A 12,795-nucleotide genomic window follows, 5' to 3' on the forward strand; every position below is an offset into this window, starting at 1 on the left:
CAAGAGAGCAGAGGATCTAATGATTATGCCACACAAAGGTTGAGATGGCAAAGAGCATTACATATGCCGTTGCCCAATATACTAGAAGATCCGTGGGGAGGTTTCACTATCTATTTCATGAGGGATTTGGTCCACTCTTTAAGATCATTGACTTCTCGGACCAAAGGGAGATCTCTCCAGCATACTCACTAGCCCCATGCTTGATATTTTGGCGAGTGGTATACCATCTATTGGGGGCTGATGTCAACTGCTCTCATGTTTCTACGTTCCTATCATTCCATGATGAGCTTCGATGGACAATTTTGTATCACCCCAATGAGTTAGTTATGTTTATGTTTTGTTTTTGTTTTATTTTTCATTCCATGATGAGATATGCCATGGACATTATTGTATCACTTTGGTCTCAAAGGCCCATTGGATCTTTAGTAGATGCTTCATCTCTCTCTCTCTCTCTCTCTCTCTCTCTCTCATGCTGGCAAAGCGGTTTGTGGGACCAGCTTGCTAATGAGATCCCCAATGCAAGACCCAAGCCATGCAATTCAATGCTCTCTCTCTCTCTCTCTCTCTCTCTCTCTCTCTCTCTCTCTAGGCATAGCATAGCAGTTAAAGCATCAGGCTCTTAAATGAGCTCCATGTTCAAGTCTTGTTCCTCACACCTCAGTGCCGACACCGCGATTGTCATATGATGCCCCATGGCTTCTCTATAAGACTAGAAATCTCCTCTCTCTCTCTCTCTCTCTCTCTCATGTATGATAACTTCTATCTATCTCCAGTCTATGAGAGCAATTTCCTAAGTTACAAAAGGTCACATTGACAAACTTTGTTATACAATCTTTTAGCAGCCCTTATCCAATAAGGCTCTAGAGTTGGATAACATTTTGAACTCACCATGTTTGAAACTAGAATACACCCGTGCTAGAAAAGCTTCCACCTTCAGAAGCCAATGTCTGAGACATAAGGGGGCCAAGGCACAATATCTGCAAAAAGAATGCACGAGAAGGGAATGCCGGTAGGTGCTGTGGGAGGATCTTGGTACACAGATACATAGAATCTGTACTGAAAAGTACAACAGGATTTGCTCCAAAACTTCAAGAACGCAGGTACCCTGTTTTCGTCTTTCCATCATGTACTTTCATGGTTCTGAATACTGTCAACCATGGGTTGATGAGAGCAATATCCACAATAAGGCCTATAAGATGAGCAAAACAGCAGATAGCTCCATATCCGTGGCAGCCACACAAATCATTGTAGACCAGATTTTATGTCCACTTGCAATTATGCAAAGTCACTTTAGAGATGCCACAAGCTACTCAAAGAATCACTCCAGAGATGATTGCAGTTTGCAGACTCCTGTGGTGTTGCTGCTCAAGATAGATGCTGCAGAGGTTCAATAGCATCGCTAATGTGATGACTTGAACTCAGAAATTACTCTACAGGTTCAATTCATGGCTGCTGGTGCGGCTGATTGCCGTTGAACCTATTGGTGATCCCCGTCCATTATACCTTGGACTATGATGAGGTGATCTCTCAAGAAGCACCTGAGTCACTCTCTCATCCATTCTTTGCAGAGCTCCATTAGGCCTCCATGTATACTCCCGTTCTACTTCTCTGGATGGTCTAGTGTTCCCTGACATGTAAAGCCCATTGCTTCTTGGGGCGTAATTATGTGGCATTTGCCTATTTTCAGAGACTAAACCCCACTGAGAATCAGGTCCATTAACCGTTACGTGAAGAGAGGCAGGAATCCCATGCCTTACATGTGACGGTCTTGCTGACCTTCTGTAAGGCACATTCGAGTGATTCTCGAAAGTCGTATACAAGTCAAATCCTGTGGCAGATAAACCTCCCTGACCACCTGTTGGTGGCGTCAAGAATCCAGGCAGCAGACCAGCTGATCGTGTTGGAGCCAATACACTGAGAGCTTGATATGATGACCGTGGTGAGACGGGGGCACTCAGAGACGGATATATGCCTGGTCGAGCTGGAGCATAGGAGGATCCGCTGCACAGGTTCCACCAATAAACAAGAGTTACTTTTTGTTGGCAGTCACTAAGAAAAGTTTCAGCATTAAATAGAAAGCTTGCCCTTACCGGATATTTGATGTTTGAGGTCCACCTCTTCTTGGTAACCCTCTTGAGCTGCCGTCATTTTCTTGCCGCATACTCATCTCTCCAATGTCCTGTGACTGTTAAAAAGACAAATTTCAGCAATCAAGACACATTGATGCAAATACCATTTAACAATGTAAAAGGCTCTACCAAGAAATCCCGTATGTTGATAGCATGCATTATGGGATCAGGGCCATCATTTGGAATTTGAACAAAGGGATGCTCCAGCAATAATGCTGCAGAAGGACGATCTGCTGGGTTTCTTTGCAAACAAAGTTTAATGAAGGACTGTCCTTCGAGCGAGAGGGTTTCTGGGATGGGAGGAGTCTCTGCTCTGGTAACCTTGAACATAGCTGCTACCTGAATAAACCAGGCAAACAAGCGAGCACTTGTTATAGTTCATGTAGACTGTGCATCAATGCATGCATATAAATGCACATGGATGCGTGAACACTGCACGCTACACATTACAGAACAACTAACCCCTTCATAGTCACTCCATGGAGGCTTTCCAGTGACCATCTCCATGACAGTGCATCCAAGACTCCAAATGTCGACCGCAAACTCATACCCAGTATTTTTCTGCATGATGACCTACAAAGTTGGCAAGAAATCAAGTATCAATAAACTGAACTGACATCAGCAAAATACAATCAAAGCATCATGACAATCTTCATAATGTTACAGCCATTCTAGTCAATGCTGGACTGAGACTAGACACCTGCAGCACATCTAGACACCTGCAGCACATCTACAAGTACTTGAACACATTGCCCATGCCATCTTTGTAAATATCCCTTAGTGATAGTGACTCTCTCCTAGGGCAGACAACACATCCCTATGGGATTGATTTACTATTGTTCTAAGCAGTCAGACAAGCCCAGATGCAATGTAAGACTCTTCTACAACACAGTGGCATTCACAAAGAATTCCTCCATTAGTCCAATTCATGTGCAATTATCCTGCAACTATCCACAAGGCTCACCCTTAATCCTCATTCACGATCTCCTCATTACTATTGTTCTAAGCAGTCAGACAAGCCCAGATGCAATGTAAGACTCTTCTACAACACAGTGGCATTCACAAAGCCTTCCTCCATTAGTCCAATTCATGTGCAATTATCCTGCAACTATCCACAAGGCTCACCCTTAATCCTCATTCACGATCTCCTCATCCACACCATGCCATTTTGAAAGATCTCATCCACTCTCCACTGCCGATAGAAGTGCCTCTAGAGCAGCTCCAGAGATATGGAGGACCGCTTTCATGCGCATCTAGAACCCACACCATTCCTCTGAAGGCATGGACAGGATCACACGATGCTAGAAGGACTAGTGTGCGCGCGCGCGCACGCCCTCCCCCCCCCCCCCCCCCCCCCCCCCCCCCCCCCCCAAAAAAAAAAAAAGCACACATACACAACATGTATTTGTAACCTCCCTGCCATAGCAGCCGGCTCTTGGAAGGAACCCCCCTCCCTTTAGAGTCTAGACTCATACCTCATTATGGGGATTTTACTTGTTTTACAGCTGTACATTTTTTTTAGGTTACTGTAAGGTTCTATTCTAGGGGAGGGAGTTTGATTTGCCAAGAGAAGCCTGGACAGTTAATGACACCAACTGTCTGCTCTCTCTCTCTCTCTCTTTTGTCTGCCTATAGTTTATTTCATGTTCATTTTGTCCTTTTTTTTTCTGGACATCCAGAAGACATTGACAGTTGTACATTGATTTGTCTCATAGGTCGAGTTCGGCCTCTAGTAGACGTTAATACAGCTTGCTTTCTTTCTTTCTCTCTCTCTTTTTCCCCAATCGCCATGCGGATTGTGATTGGCCAGATACAGGTTTCATCTCACCACCTTAGAGTGTAGACACGTAGAGCTGAGCGCGTCTTCAACACCGGGAAGCTCATACGGAGACCCAAAGAGGAGAGGATCCGCCGATTACGCCACAGAGGTTGAGACAGAGGAGCATTACATATGCCGCTGCCCAATATACTATGAGATCCACGGGAGGTTTCACTGTCTATTTCGTGAGGGATTTGGTTCACTCTCCAAGATCATTGACTTCCCGGACCAATGTTGCCTAGGTCCGCAGATGTTAGGGTTAGGGTTCCACACAGAGATGCAGCAGCAAGCAACAAGAACGTGATGATTGACATACACATAGAGAAGTAACAGCAAGCAAAAAGATGGTGATTGATGCTCACCCAAAATGGATTGCATTGGAATGTGTGCAGCTAGAGAGTCACCTCCATAATATCAAAATACAATAAATGTGGTGGTGTCCTTTCACACTAGATGTCCAAGGGTCCCCAAGAGGGAGAAAAGTGCTCTTGGTTAGCCCATGTTCACACGTGGCACCACTCATAGCATATATGGCAATAAATCCCCCCCTCCCGTGGTGGCAATGCGAACCTGTACAAGGTCGGCAACAAATCACTCTATGTAGGAGGAGGGTAAGCCTAAAGCTTTGCGGAAAGCTTCAAAGTTCTCTCGAGGCAACGCCTTCGTGATGAACAGATCTGCAACATTGTCCTATGTAGAGTAGTAAGATAATGAGATCTCCCCTGCATGCATCCTCTCTCTGACATAATGATAATGAATCTCTATGTGATTAGTACGTGCATGAAACACTGGCTTTCGCGCCACAGCTATAGCACTCTGACTATCAGTGAGTATTGTAGTGGGTGTCTACTGACACTCACGAAGATCGATCATCAATCTCCTCAGCCATACACAATCTATTGTGGCTATAAAGGCTGCCCTGTACTCAGCCTCACAAGTAGATGTGGCAACAGTTGGCTGCTTTTTGCTCAACCATGAGCATGAATGCCCCAAAAAGAAATAATTCCCACTGGTCGATTACCGTGTATCATAGTCACCAGTCCAGTCGGAATCACTGTAAGCATGTAACAGCAAGCTCTCCCCCCCCCGGGATATACCAATGCAAGATCTAGGGAGCCATGAAGATAGTGGAAGATCCACTTCACTGCTTGCCAATGCTTTGTACCTGGAATGTGCATAAATTTGCTACTCTGGGAAACCCCAAACTAAATATCTGAGCATGTGTGCTTGTAAGTAAACACTCATATCAAAAGGTTCTCCAACATCATACATGCTCAATTTCAACCCTCGCTCCATCGGAGTAGAGATGAGCTTACAATCATGAAACCCAAATTTGTGCAACAGCTTTTGAATGTACTTTGATTGGTGTACATAAATCCCAACATCGGTCTGCACAAATTGTATGCCCAAATGATAATGCAACAATCCCAAATCTGTCATCTCAAATGACGTTTGCAATTCAATTTTGAATGCTGAAATTTTCACCAGATCATTCCCAGTTAGCAACATGTCATCCACATAAAGAATAAGCATAATCAAAGTGCCATGATTGTTGGAAGGGGTGAGGGTTGCTCCTGCACACACACATAAACAATCTCTGTAGGAAACGTGTGAGAGAGAGATGCTGGAAACATATACTCAACTCTATGAAATGAAATGAAGGTACAAAATATAAAGGCCTAGGGCAAGGGCCCAACACACTGGAGTGTGTTCACACGGAAAAAAACATGTGTCCAGCCACAAGAAAAAATGCCCGTGTGTAAGCTTGTTCACACACAAACGAGCCGGAGGTGGTCGACCAGACACGACCAACAAACCCCCCTCAAGTGAACGGGGTGAACGGGTGGCAGGGTGATGAAGCTGTGGATGCAGCCCTACACTATGCTCCACAGCAAAAGTGATCAAGAGGGATCACAATGGCAAAGAAGAACTGTAGTGCCAATGGGAAAAGCAAGCACTATATGATGGGGAAGATGAGAAACCCCAATGTCATAGTGCTAAAGCTAGAGCATAGTAGTACATAAACGCATCACCGGAAATGCATGTCAAAGATCATGTGAACATCAACTGAATCAAATCAAGAGGCATCGCATAATACACCCCCTGAAGGCAAGCATCCAAATGCCAAATTGAACTGCATGTAATCCACATCAATGACAACAAGAGAGCAAAGCATATCTCTGTAACTCCACCATTGATAAGCATAAGAAGAGATAGCACATATACGCATGTGTAAAGGCAACAAGATCCAGAAGTCATGCCTGTGAGACATGCAATGTAAGCTGTAAGAGACAAACTCATCAATGGAGGGTCTGATGAGGAAAAATCAGCAATCGTAGGGCTGATAAAAGTAAAAATTCAGCGATGGGGAAAGCTGAAAATCGTGACACGTCAAAACCATGAGGGCAAGCCAACACTGGCCAAGTGTGTAGAAGGCAGTCCTAGTAAACATCACATGTGAGAAAGTGACAATGTCAACACTGTAGAAATAATCCCGCTGCAAGGAAAAACAGCATAAAAGGCATCTCCAGTAGACATCACTTAAGAGAAAGCGTCTAGCATAGACAAGCATAAGAGTCAACAAGCATAAGTGACCATGAGGCATCACCAACTGCATGTGGGCAAGTAAAACCCCCCTTGAAATGCATCCGCCAGACAACGCATACCAAGAAGTACTGACTATAGAGCATACCCATCAAAAGCAACGGCATCCGAAGACATCTCTATAAGTGATGAAGATGTGATGGTCAAGGCTGATACATTTGTAGCCAAATTGGCCTGATCTGCACCTGTGGAAGAAGATGCCAGCTGTTGCTTTTTTTCACTCTCAATACGCTTCATGCATTCTTCTATGGTGTGTTCTGTTTTCCTACAATATGTACAACACTTTTTCTTTTCTGGCTTGTCCTCTGACTTGGGAGGATCCGATGGGCTAGGTTTAAGCCCAGATCGATTCCCACGAAAAGAAGCATCCATTGCTGACTCAGCAAACATCATGTTGTTCCTGTTGGAACGGGATTGCTCTTCACTGAGCAAGAGAGTCACAAGGTTGTTAAAAGTGATAGCATGAGGTGCATTGCCAACCAACAACCGCAAAGTGGTGCCAAATGTCTGATAAGAGTCGGGCAAATTACGCAAAACTGTCTGAACAAGATAGCCATCTGTCAAAACCTCATCAATGTTAATGAGCTGCTCGAAGGTCTTTCACATGCGTAGGGTATTGATCGATAGAGTCACCTTCAAGCATGCAGTCAGGTCTCAAGCTTGTCCCGAAGGTAAGCTACACGAGCCTCATTGCGACTTGAATACAACATCACCAAGGTATCCCAAGCACCCTTTGCGGTGGTGCAAGAATGAATGTGCGGAATGATGTGCCTGCGGTACGAGAGAGCAATCAACGCATGGGCCTGAGCATCCCAAGTATGTTGTTGCTGGGTAGGAGAAGGATAAGGAGGTGGACCTGCAGAAGGGTGAGCAAGAATTACTTCACCTTCCGCTGGAGTAGGTGCGAGAGGACGCTCCTCAGTGCCATCCACATATAGCCATACATTCTTGGCAACCAATACATGATGCATCATATAAGCCCACATAGGGTAGTTATCCCCATTGAGCTTGTCTTCTTGAGGTAGCATGCCAAAGAGGTCATTGTTACTGTTGGCCATGACAACATAGCAAACCTATCAATAGACTGAAAGGGAACTCCTCCACCACAGGAAATACATATGCATGTTTCAAATCTGCAAGTGTACTGCACAATAATGCGAATTTATCAAAGTGTCCACAATGGCACACATATACTGCAACAAACCACAAATGTATACATGTGCTGTGAAAAACACAATCAACTGACACCTGTAAGAGCTACAAGTGCTCAAATTCCGACAATATCAAAGGTATTTTAGTCGAATGCTGCAAAAATGGACTCAATGTAGAAAAGCCCCAATTTTTAGGCAACCAATTAGATGAAATATGAACCGGGACTTGTAAATCTTTAAAAGTGTTCCAATCTCCTAGAAATCCCCAATTATGCATACATAAGCGAAGTAATCCCACTGAAATCAATGGTAAACAAGCTAAATGCTACAAATTGAGGCTCAATGTCGGAAAGCCCAAAAGTTTGCAAGTAATTTTGACAAAATGTACCGATTTTGGAAAGGGGAAAATGCAATGGAAGAACCTGCCACCTGTAATCAACTGCAAATGCCCAAAATGTGACACAACGTGCAGCTGAGGGATGACTTGTACGAAAGCACAACAACGCACAGGTATGGTAGCAGCTTAAATCAGCCAAGGTGGGTGCGCGCACGTATGATAGTAATCGTAACAGCAATCAGCGACAATATAAGCTTCAACAGATCAGTGCGCACAGCACACGACAGCGACAGCGTTAAATTCTACAGCAGGTAGCACAAGGTGCAACACAGCACAGCAGCGCAACGCTCGGCTTGTACAGCACAGCACAGCACAGCACGCAAACAGCGAGCAACAAATAGCAACACACCACACACTTCAGCAAGGTAATTGCGCAGAGAGAAAACACATGCATGCAATCTGCAAGTAGCGAAACACAGCGCAGAGAGAGAAAACGCGTTGAAATTTTTAACGAGAAGAGAGAAAAACTCTCTGCACGAAGTTTGACGAGGAGAGAAAAAAACTCCAAATTTCTGTGTAGAGAGAAAAAGTGCTCAAGCTGTGTAGCAATGTGAAGCAAAGGGAGCAAGAAACCCTAACAGGGCTCTGATACCACTGTTGGAAGGGGTGATGGCTGCTCCTACACACGCACGCATACACACAATCTCTGCAAGAAACGTGAGTGAGAGAGAGATGCTGGAAACATGTACTCAACTCTATGAAATGAAACGAAGGTACAAAATATAAACGCCTAGGACAAGTGCCCAGTACACTGGAGTGGGTTCACACGGGAAAAAAACCTGTGTCCAGCCAAAGGGAAAAAATGCCCAAGTGTAAGCCTGTTCGCACACGACCGAGCCGGAGGTGGTCGGACAGACACGACCAACAATGATCCTCTTTCACATAGAGGATGCTCTCTGTTGGACTACTGCAAAAACCCTGTGTGGTCAAATACGTATGTATCTTCTCATACCAAGCTCGAGGAGTTTTGTTTGAGGCCATAAAGTGCTTTTCAAAGCTTGCATACTTTGTTTTCATGACCATGCATCACAAAACCAATGGACTGATTTACATAAACTTCTTTCTGCAAAACCCCATTGAGAAAAGCTGATTTTATGTCCAACTGATGCACTTTCCATCCATGATGGGCAGCCAATGCAACAACACATCCAACTATGGCCATACGAGAAGTAGGTGCAAAAGTCTCATCATAATCAATGCCCTTCTTTTGGGCATATCCTTTGGCCACTAGCCTGGCCTTGTGTACCTGCCAACAATACCATCAAACTTTCTTTTTAACTTGTATACCCACTTTGTGTCAATGGGTTTCTCGCCAAGTCTACCAAATCCCATGTGCTATTTTTATGGATAGAATCCACTCATTTTGCATGGCTTTTACCCAATGCTCATCCTCATGAGCCTTTTCAAATAAATCTAGCTCATCTACATCACAAAGTGTACTTGTGCAAGTAACATCTACATGTTCTCTTGCATCACGTGAACCAGCTCGTGCTCTGCTACCAAGTGGAGCTGAGAGTTTGCCCTCCTGTAAAGGACGGAGCAGCCAACGAGGCACAACTCTAGCCTCTTCCATTGCTTTCCGCTTTTTTTCCGCCACAAAAGCTTTGAAAGCAACGGACATGTGCACCCCCCCTCTCAATGCGTAGGGTCTACACTTTGCAACTTGTTTGACCTTAAGCTTGTGCCACAAAATGCTGAAAACATGCAAATACATCAGATTTTGCTTTGAAGGGATACACCCAAGCAAATCTCGAGCAGTCATCGATAAAGGTTACAAAGTATAGATGCTTTCCAATAGATAGTGTCCGCATAGGACCACACACATCACTCTGCACAAGCGGTAATTCCCAGACAGCCCTTGTTGATCCATCTTTTGGGGCAACCCTACACTATGCCATGGGCACACTTGGGTAGCCCATACAACAGCCAATGCAAGCTGTAGAGCATAGTCAGCAGCCCTAGCAGCATATGGGACAGGCCGACAGCAGTTTATAGGCAGCAGTAAGGGGTATTAAGCCTGGCCAACAGCAACATTGGGGGCAGCAGAACTATGCGCAGCATTAAATGCTAATTCCAGCATTTTTTGTCCTGCAAAAACTGGCCGACAACATCTATGCTGGCCAACCAGCAGCCCCAAGCACTATAAAAGCAATAGCCTGGTATTCAGCCTAAATCATCAAGCAGAATTCAGTCAAGTCAAAAATCAGTCTCCATCCTCTCCACGCAAAACCCTGAAGCTCCTCTTCAGCATTCAGCCCTACACCTATCCTGGACTCACATAAGTGGCCCAGAAGAGTCTTCTATGGTGCCCTTGGATTGGTGGATTCTCAGCAGACGTACGGTTTTCCTTGTCCTTGCGTTGAGCAATCTTAGAGCTTGTTCTAAAGCACTGTACAGAAGTTGTCCAAAGAAGTATATAAGCAAATACTCTTGCTTGCAGAAGAGGGCCCTTCAATGGGTATTTGGGACCCAATACTGTGTCATCTTCATTCTCTTCTCTCTCTCTCTCGACTCAGTGTATCGATGCAAAAGATCTCACCAAAATCAAGGTTTAAAGAGGTCTTTGTTGTGTGTTGTGGTCAGCTTCAGTGTATGTAACACTACAGAAGCACATGGATACTTAACAAGATTTTTACGCACAGAGGAGGCTCTCAATGAACCTTGCGAAAACCAAGGTTATGGTATCCCACACCTCCCAGTTGCACACCGTACAAAGATCACTTACATGGGTACCAAGGTTGAGGTGGCACACTCATGTCTATCTCAGAGCTACCTTCACGAGTCCACGCTTCTCTATGAGACAAGCATCAGAGCATAGACTCACTAGAGGATATGCAGCTCTAGCCTTATTGAAGAGGCAGTGTTTCCAGGCACATTTTCAAAAGCGGAGAACAAAACGTTGGCTTTTTGACACCCTAGTCAACCCAGCACTTAATGTATGCAGCTCCTTTCTAGGCACCAGATTTATCCCTGGCAAATTGGCAGCGCATAGCGCATCTTCAGATCATGATGTTATCACAGATGATACGCAGCAAGTCATCTGTTCCCCACTAGATCATTCAGAAAAGTTTGCTATAGTTCCTATGTTGATGGAGGCCATGTTCCAGACAGTCACTTATATACAAAGGGTGGTGAGGGAGATGGATCCACTTCGACTCCCCCGACTTGCACTATATAGATAGTGATGGAGGAGAGCATTCACCTTGGTATGGCACAGTACTCACTTGGTTTCCAGCACATGGATTACAGATGGAACAACTCCCTCCATTTCAGTATGATGATTGATCTAGATTCCCCACACATTAGGCTTACACATGAGGATAGGAACTGGGTGATCTGATACAATCTACTGGGGCTATACACACGTAACACATGGATCACACTGCCGGCAGGCCCATTGTCTACCAAGATGCAGTACTACAGAGATTATTTCCTGAGATCCACATCAGATGGTTTCATACAGAGCTCAAGTTATCTTGATGACTTCATGCCTCATGCTATGCAGATAGCCATTGGCCAACGTGGATACCCAAAGAGGACAAGACATGTAGACTCCGTCAGACGGTCGTTGAGTCAGGAATCACTATGTTCGCCAATGCCCAGTCTACTATGAGATCAGAGGGAGATTTCACTGTCTAATTAGAGACCCTTATCCCGGATCATGTAGTACCCAGATCAAAGGTGCCTTGGACTCTTCCTATTCAAGTTCAAACAACACAGAGAGTCACTACTCAGAGATCCTCTCCCCCAACAGCCCTCCTCTCGGCTTACCATCACCAGTTTTTTCCAGCCTAGAGGAGTGGATAGGGAGGCACCAGAGCCCATCACAGTGGAAACGGGAGCCTATACCACAATGCCCCCTCACAGCAAGCCCATGGGAGTCACATCAGATCGGGCATACACACTCCAGAGAGCTAGACGCCCTCATCCTGTCGGACCCCGACCACCCCAGCTCATCAGTCCCGGATTCAAGAGATCCTAGCCTGCCATCGAGCAGCCTCATCCTCGCAGCAGACTATCAACATCTCTAGCCTTCTTGTATCACCATGATGAACATCCTGGATGGGCCCTTACTTGACATACAGGGTTGATTCCCATATCCCATCACTTCTCGCAGCCTATACCTGGCATAGTTGGATCTAGATTTTTCATCTTGTATAATCTCAGAGTTTGAGATCTTAGCTTTCAGTTTTCAGGTTTAGTTTACTATTGCTTTTTCTTATTTCATCCATGATGAGATTTCATGGACACTATGTACACATCATTTTGGTCTCATAGACCCTTTGGGTCTTTTGAAGACATTAAACTTTTTGGGCTCATAGGTCATTATGGCCTTTTGAAGACATTAATATAACATTTCATCTCTCTCTCTCTCTCTCTCTCTCTCTCTAGGCCTGCTCTCTCTCTCTCTCTCTCTCTCTCTCTCTCTCTCTCGCACGCAGCAGCCCCCCCCTCTCTTGCGCACAGAGAAGCGCCCCCCCCCCCTCCCCGCTAGGCCTCCTCCCGCACAGCCCCTTTCCGCGCAGATCTGTACACAGCCGCCTCCTTCCTCCCTTCCCAGACACCAGGACCGGTGTATGGTTACCCGCCGGGTCATGAGCAGTTTCCTTTGCTGCAGCCTGGTTTCGTCCAATGGTGAATACCCGAGCTCACACCAAATCTCCAGTTATGTCCAAGAAGCTGACATTCACGGGT

General features: G+C 45.2%; 1 protein-coding gene across 1 annotated transcript in view; it reads right to left on the reverse strand.

Annotated features, from left to right (window-relative positions):
- Nucleotides 1-779: 779 nt before the first annotated feature.
- Nucleotides 780-12,795, reverse strand: part of LOC147640356 (mitogen-activated protein kinase kinase kinase YODA-like) — a 33,388-nt gene continuing 21,372 nt past the window's right edge. Inside the window, exons 8-11 of the mRNA XM_086779588.1 lie at nucleotides 2,592-2,702; nucleotides 2,259-2,468; nucleotides 2,091-2,185; nucleotides 780-2,001 (exon numbers count right to left, since the gene is read on the reverse strand). Of these exons, the coding sequence (XP_086635714.1) occupies nucleotides 1,431-2,001; nucleotides 2,091-2,185; nucleotides 2,259-2,468; nucleotides 2,592-2,702 (987 nt within the window). The 3' untranslated portion in view covers nucleotides 780-1,430. The remainder of the gene's footprint in view (nucleotides 2,002-2,090; nucleotides 2,186-2,258; nucleotides 2,469-2,591; nucleotides 2,703-12,795) is intronic.

Source organism: Cibotium barometz, chromosome 3 (assembly GCF_041138505.1).
Source record: "Cibotium barometz isolate CiBa-2024 chromosome 3, ASM4113850v1, whole genome shotgun sequence".
Classification (NCBI taxonomy): Eukaryota; Viridiplantae; Streptophyta; class Polypodiopsida; order Cyatheales; family Cibotiaceae; genus Cibotium; species Cibotium barometz.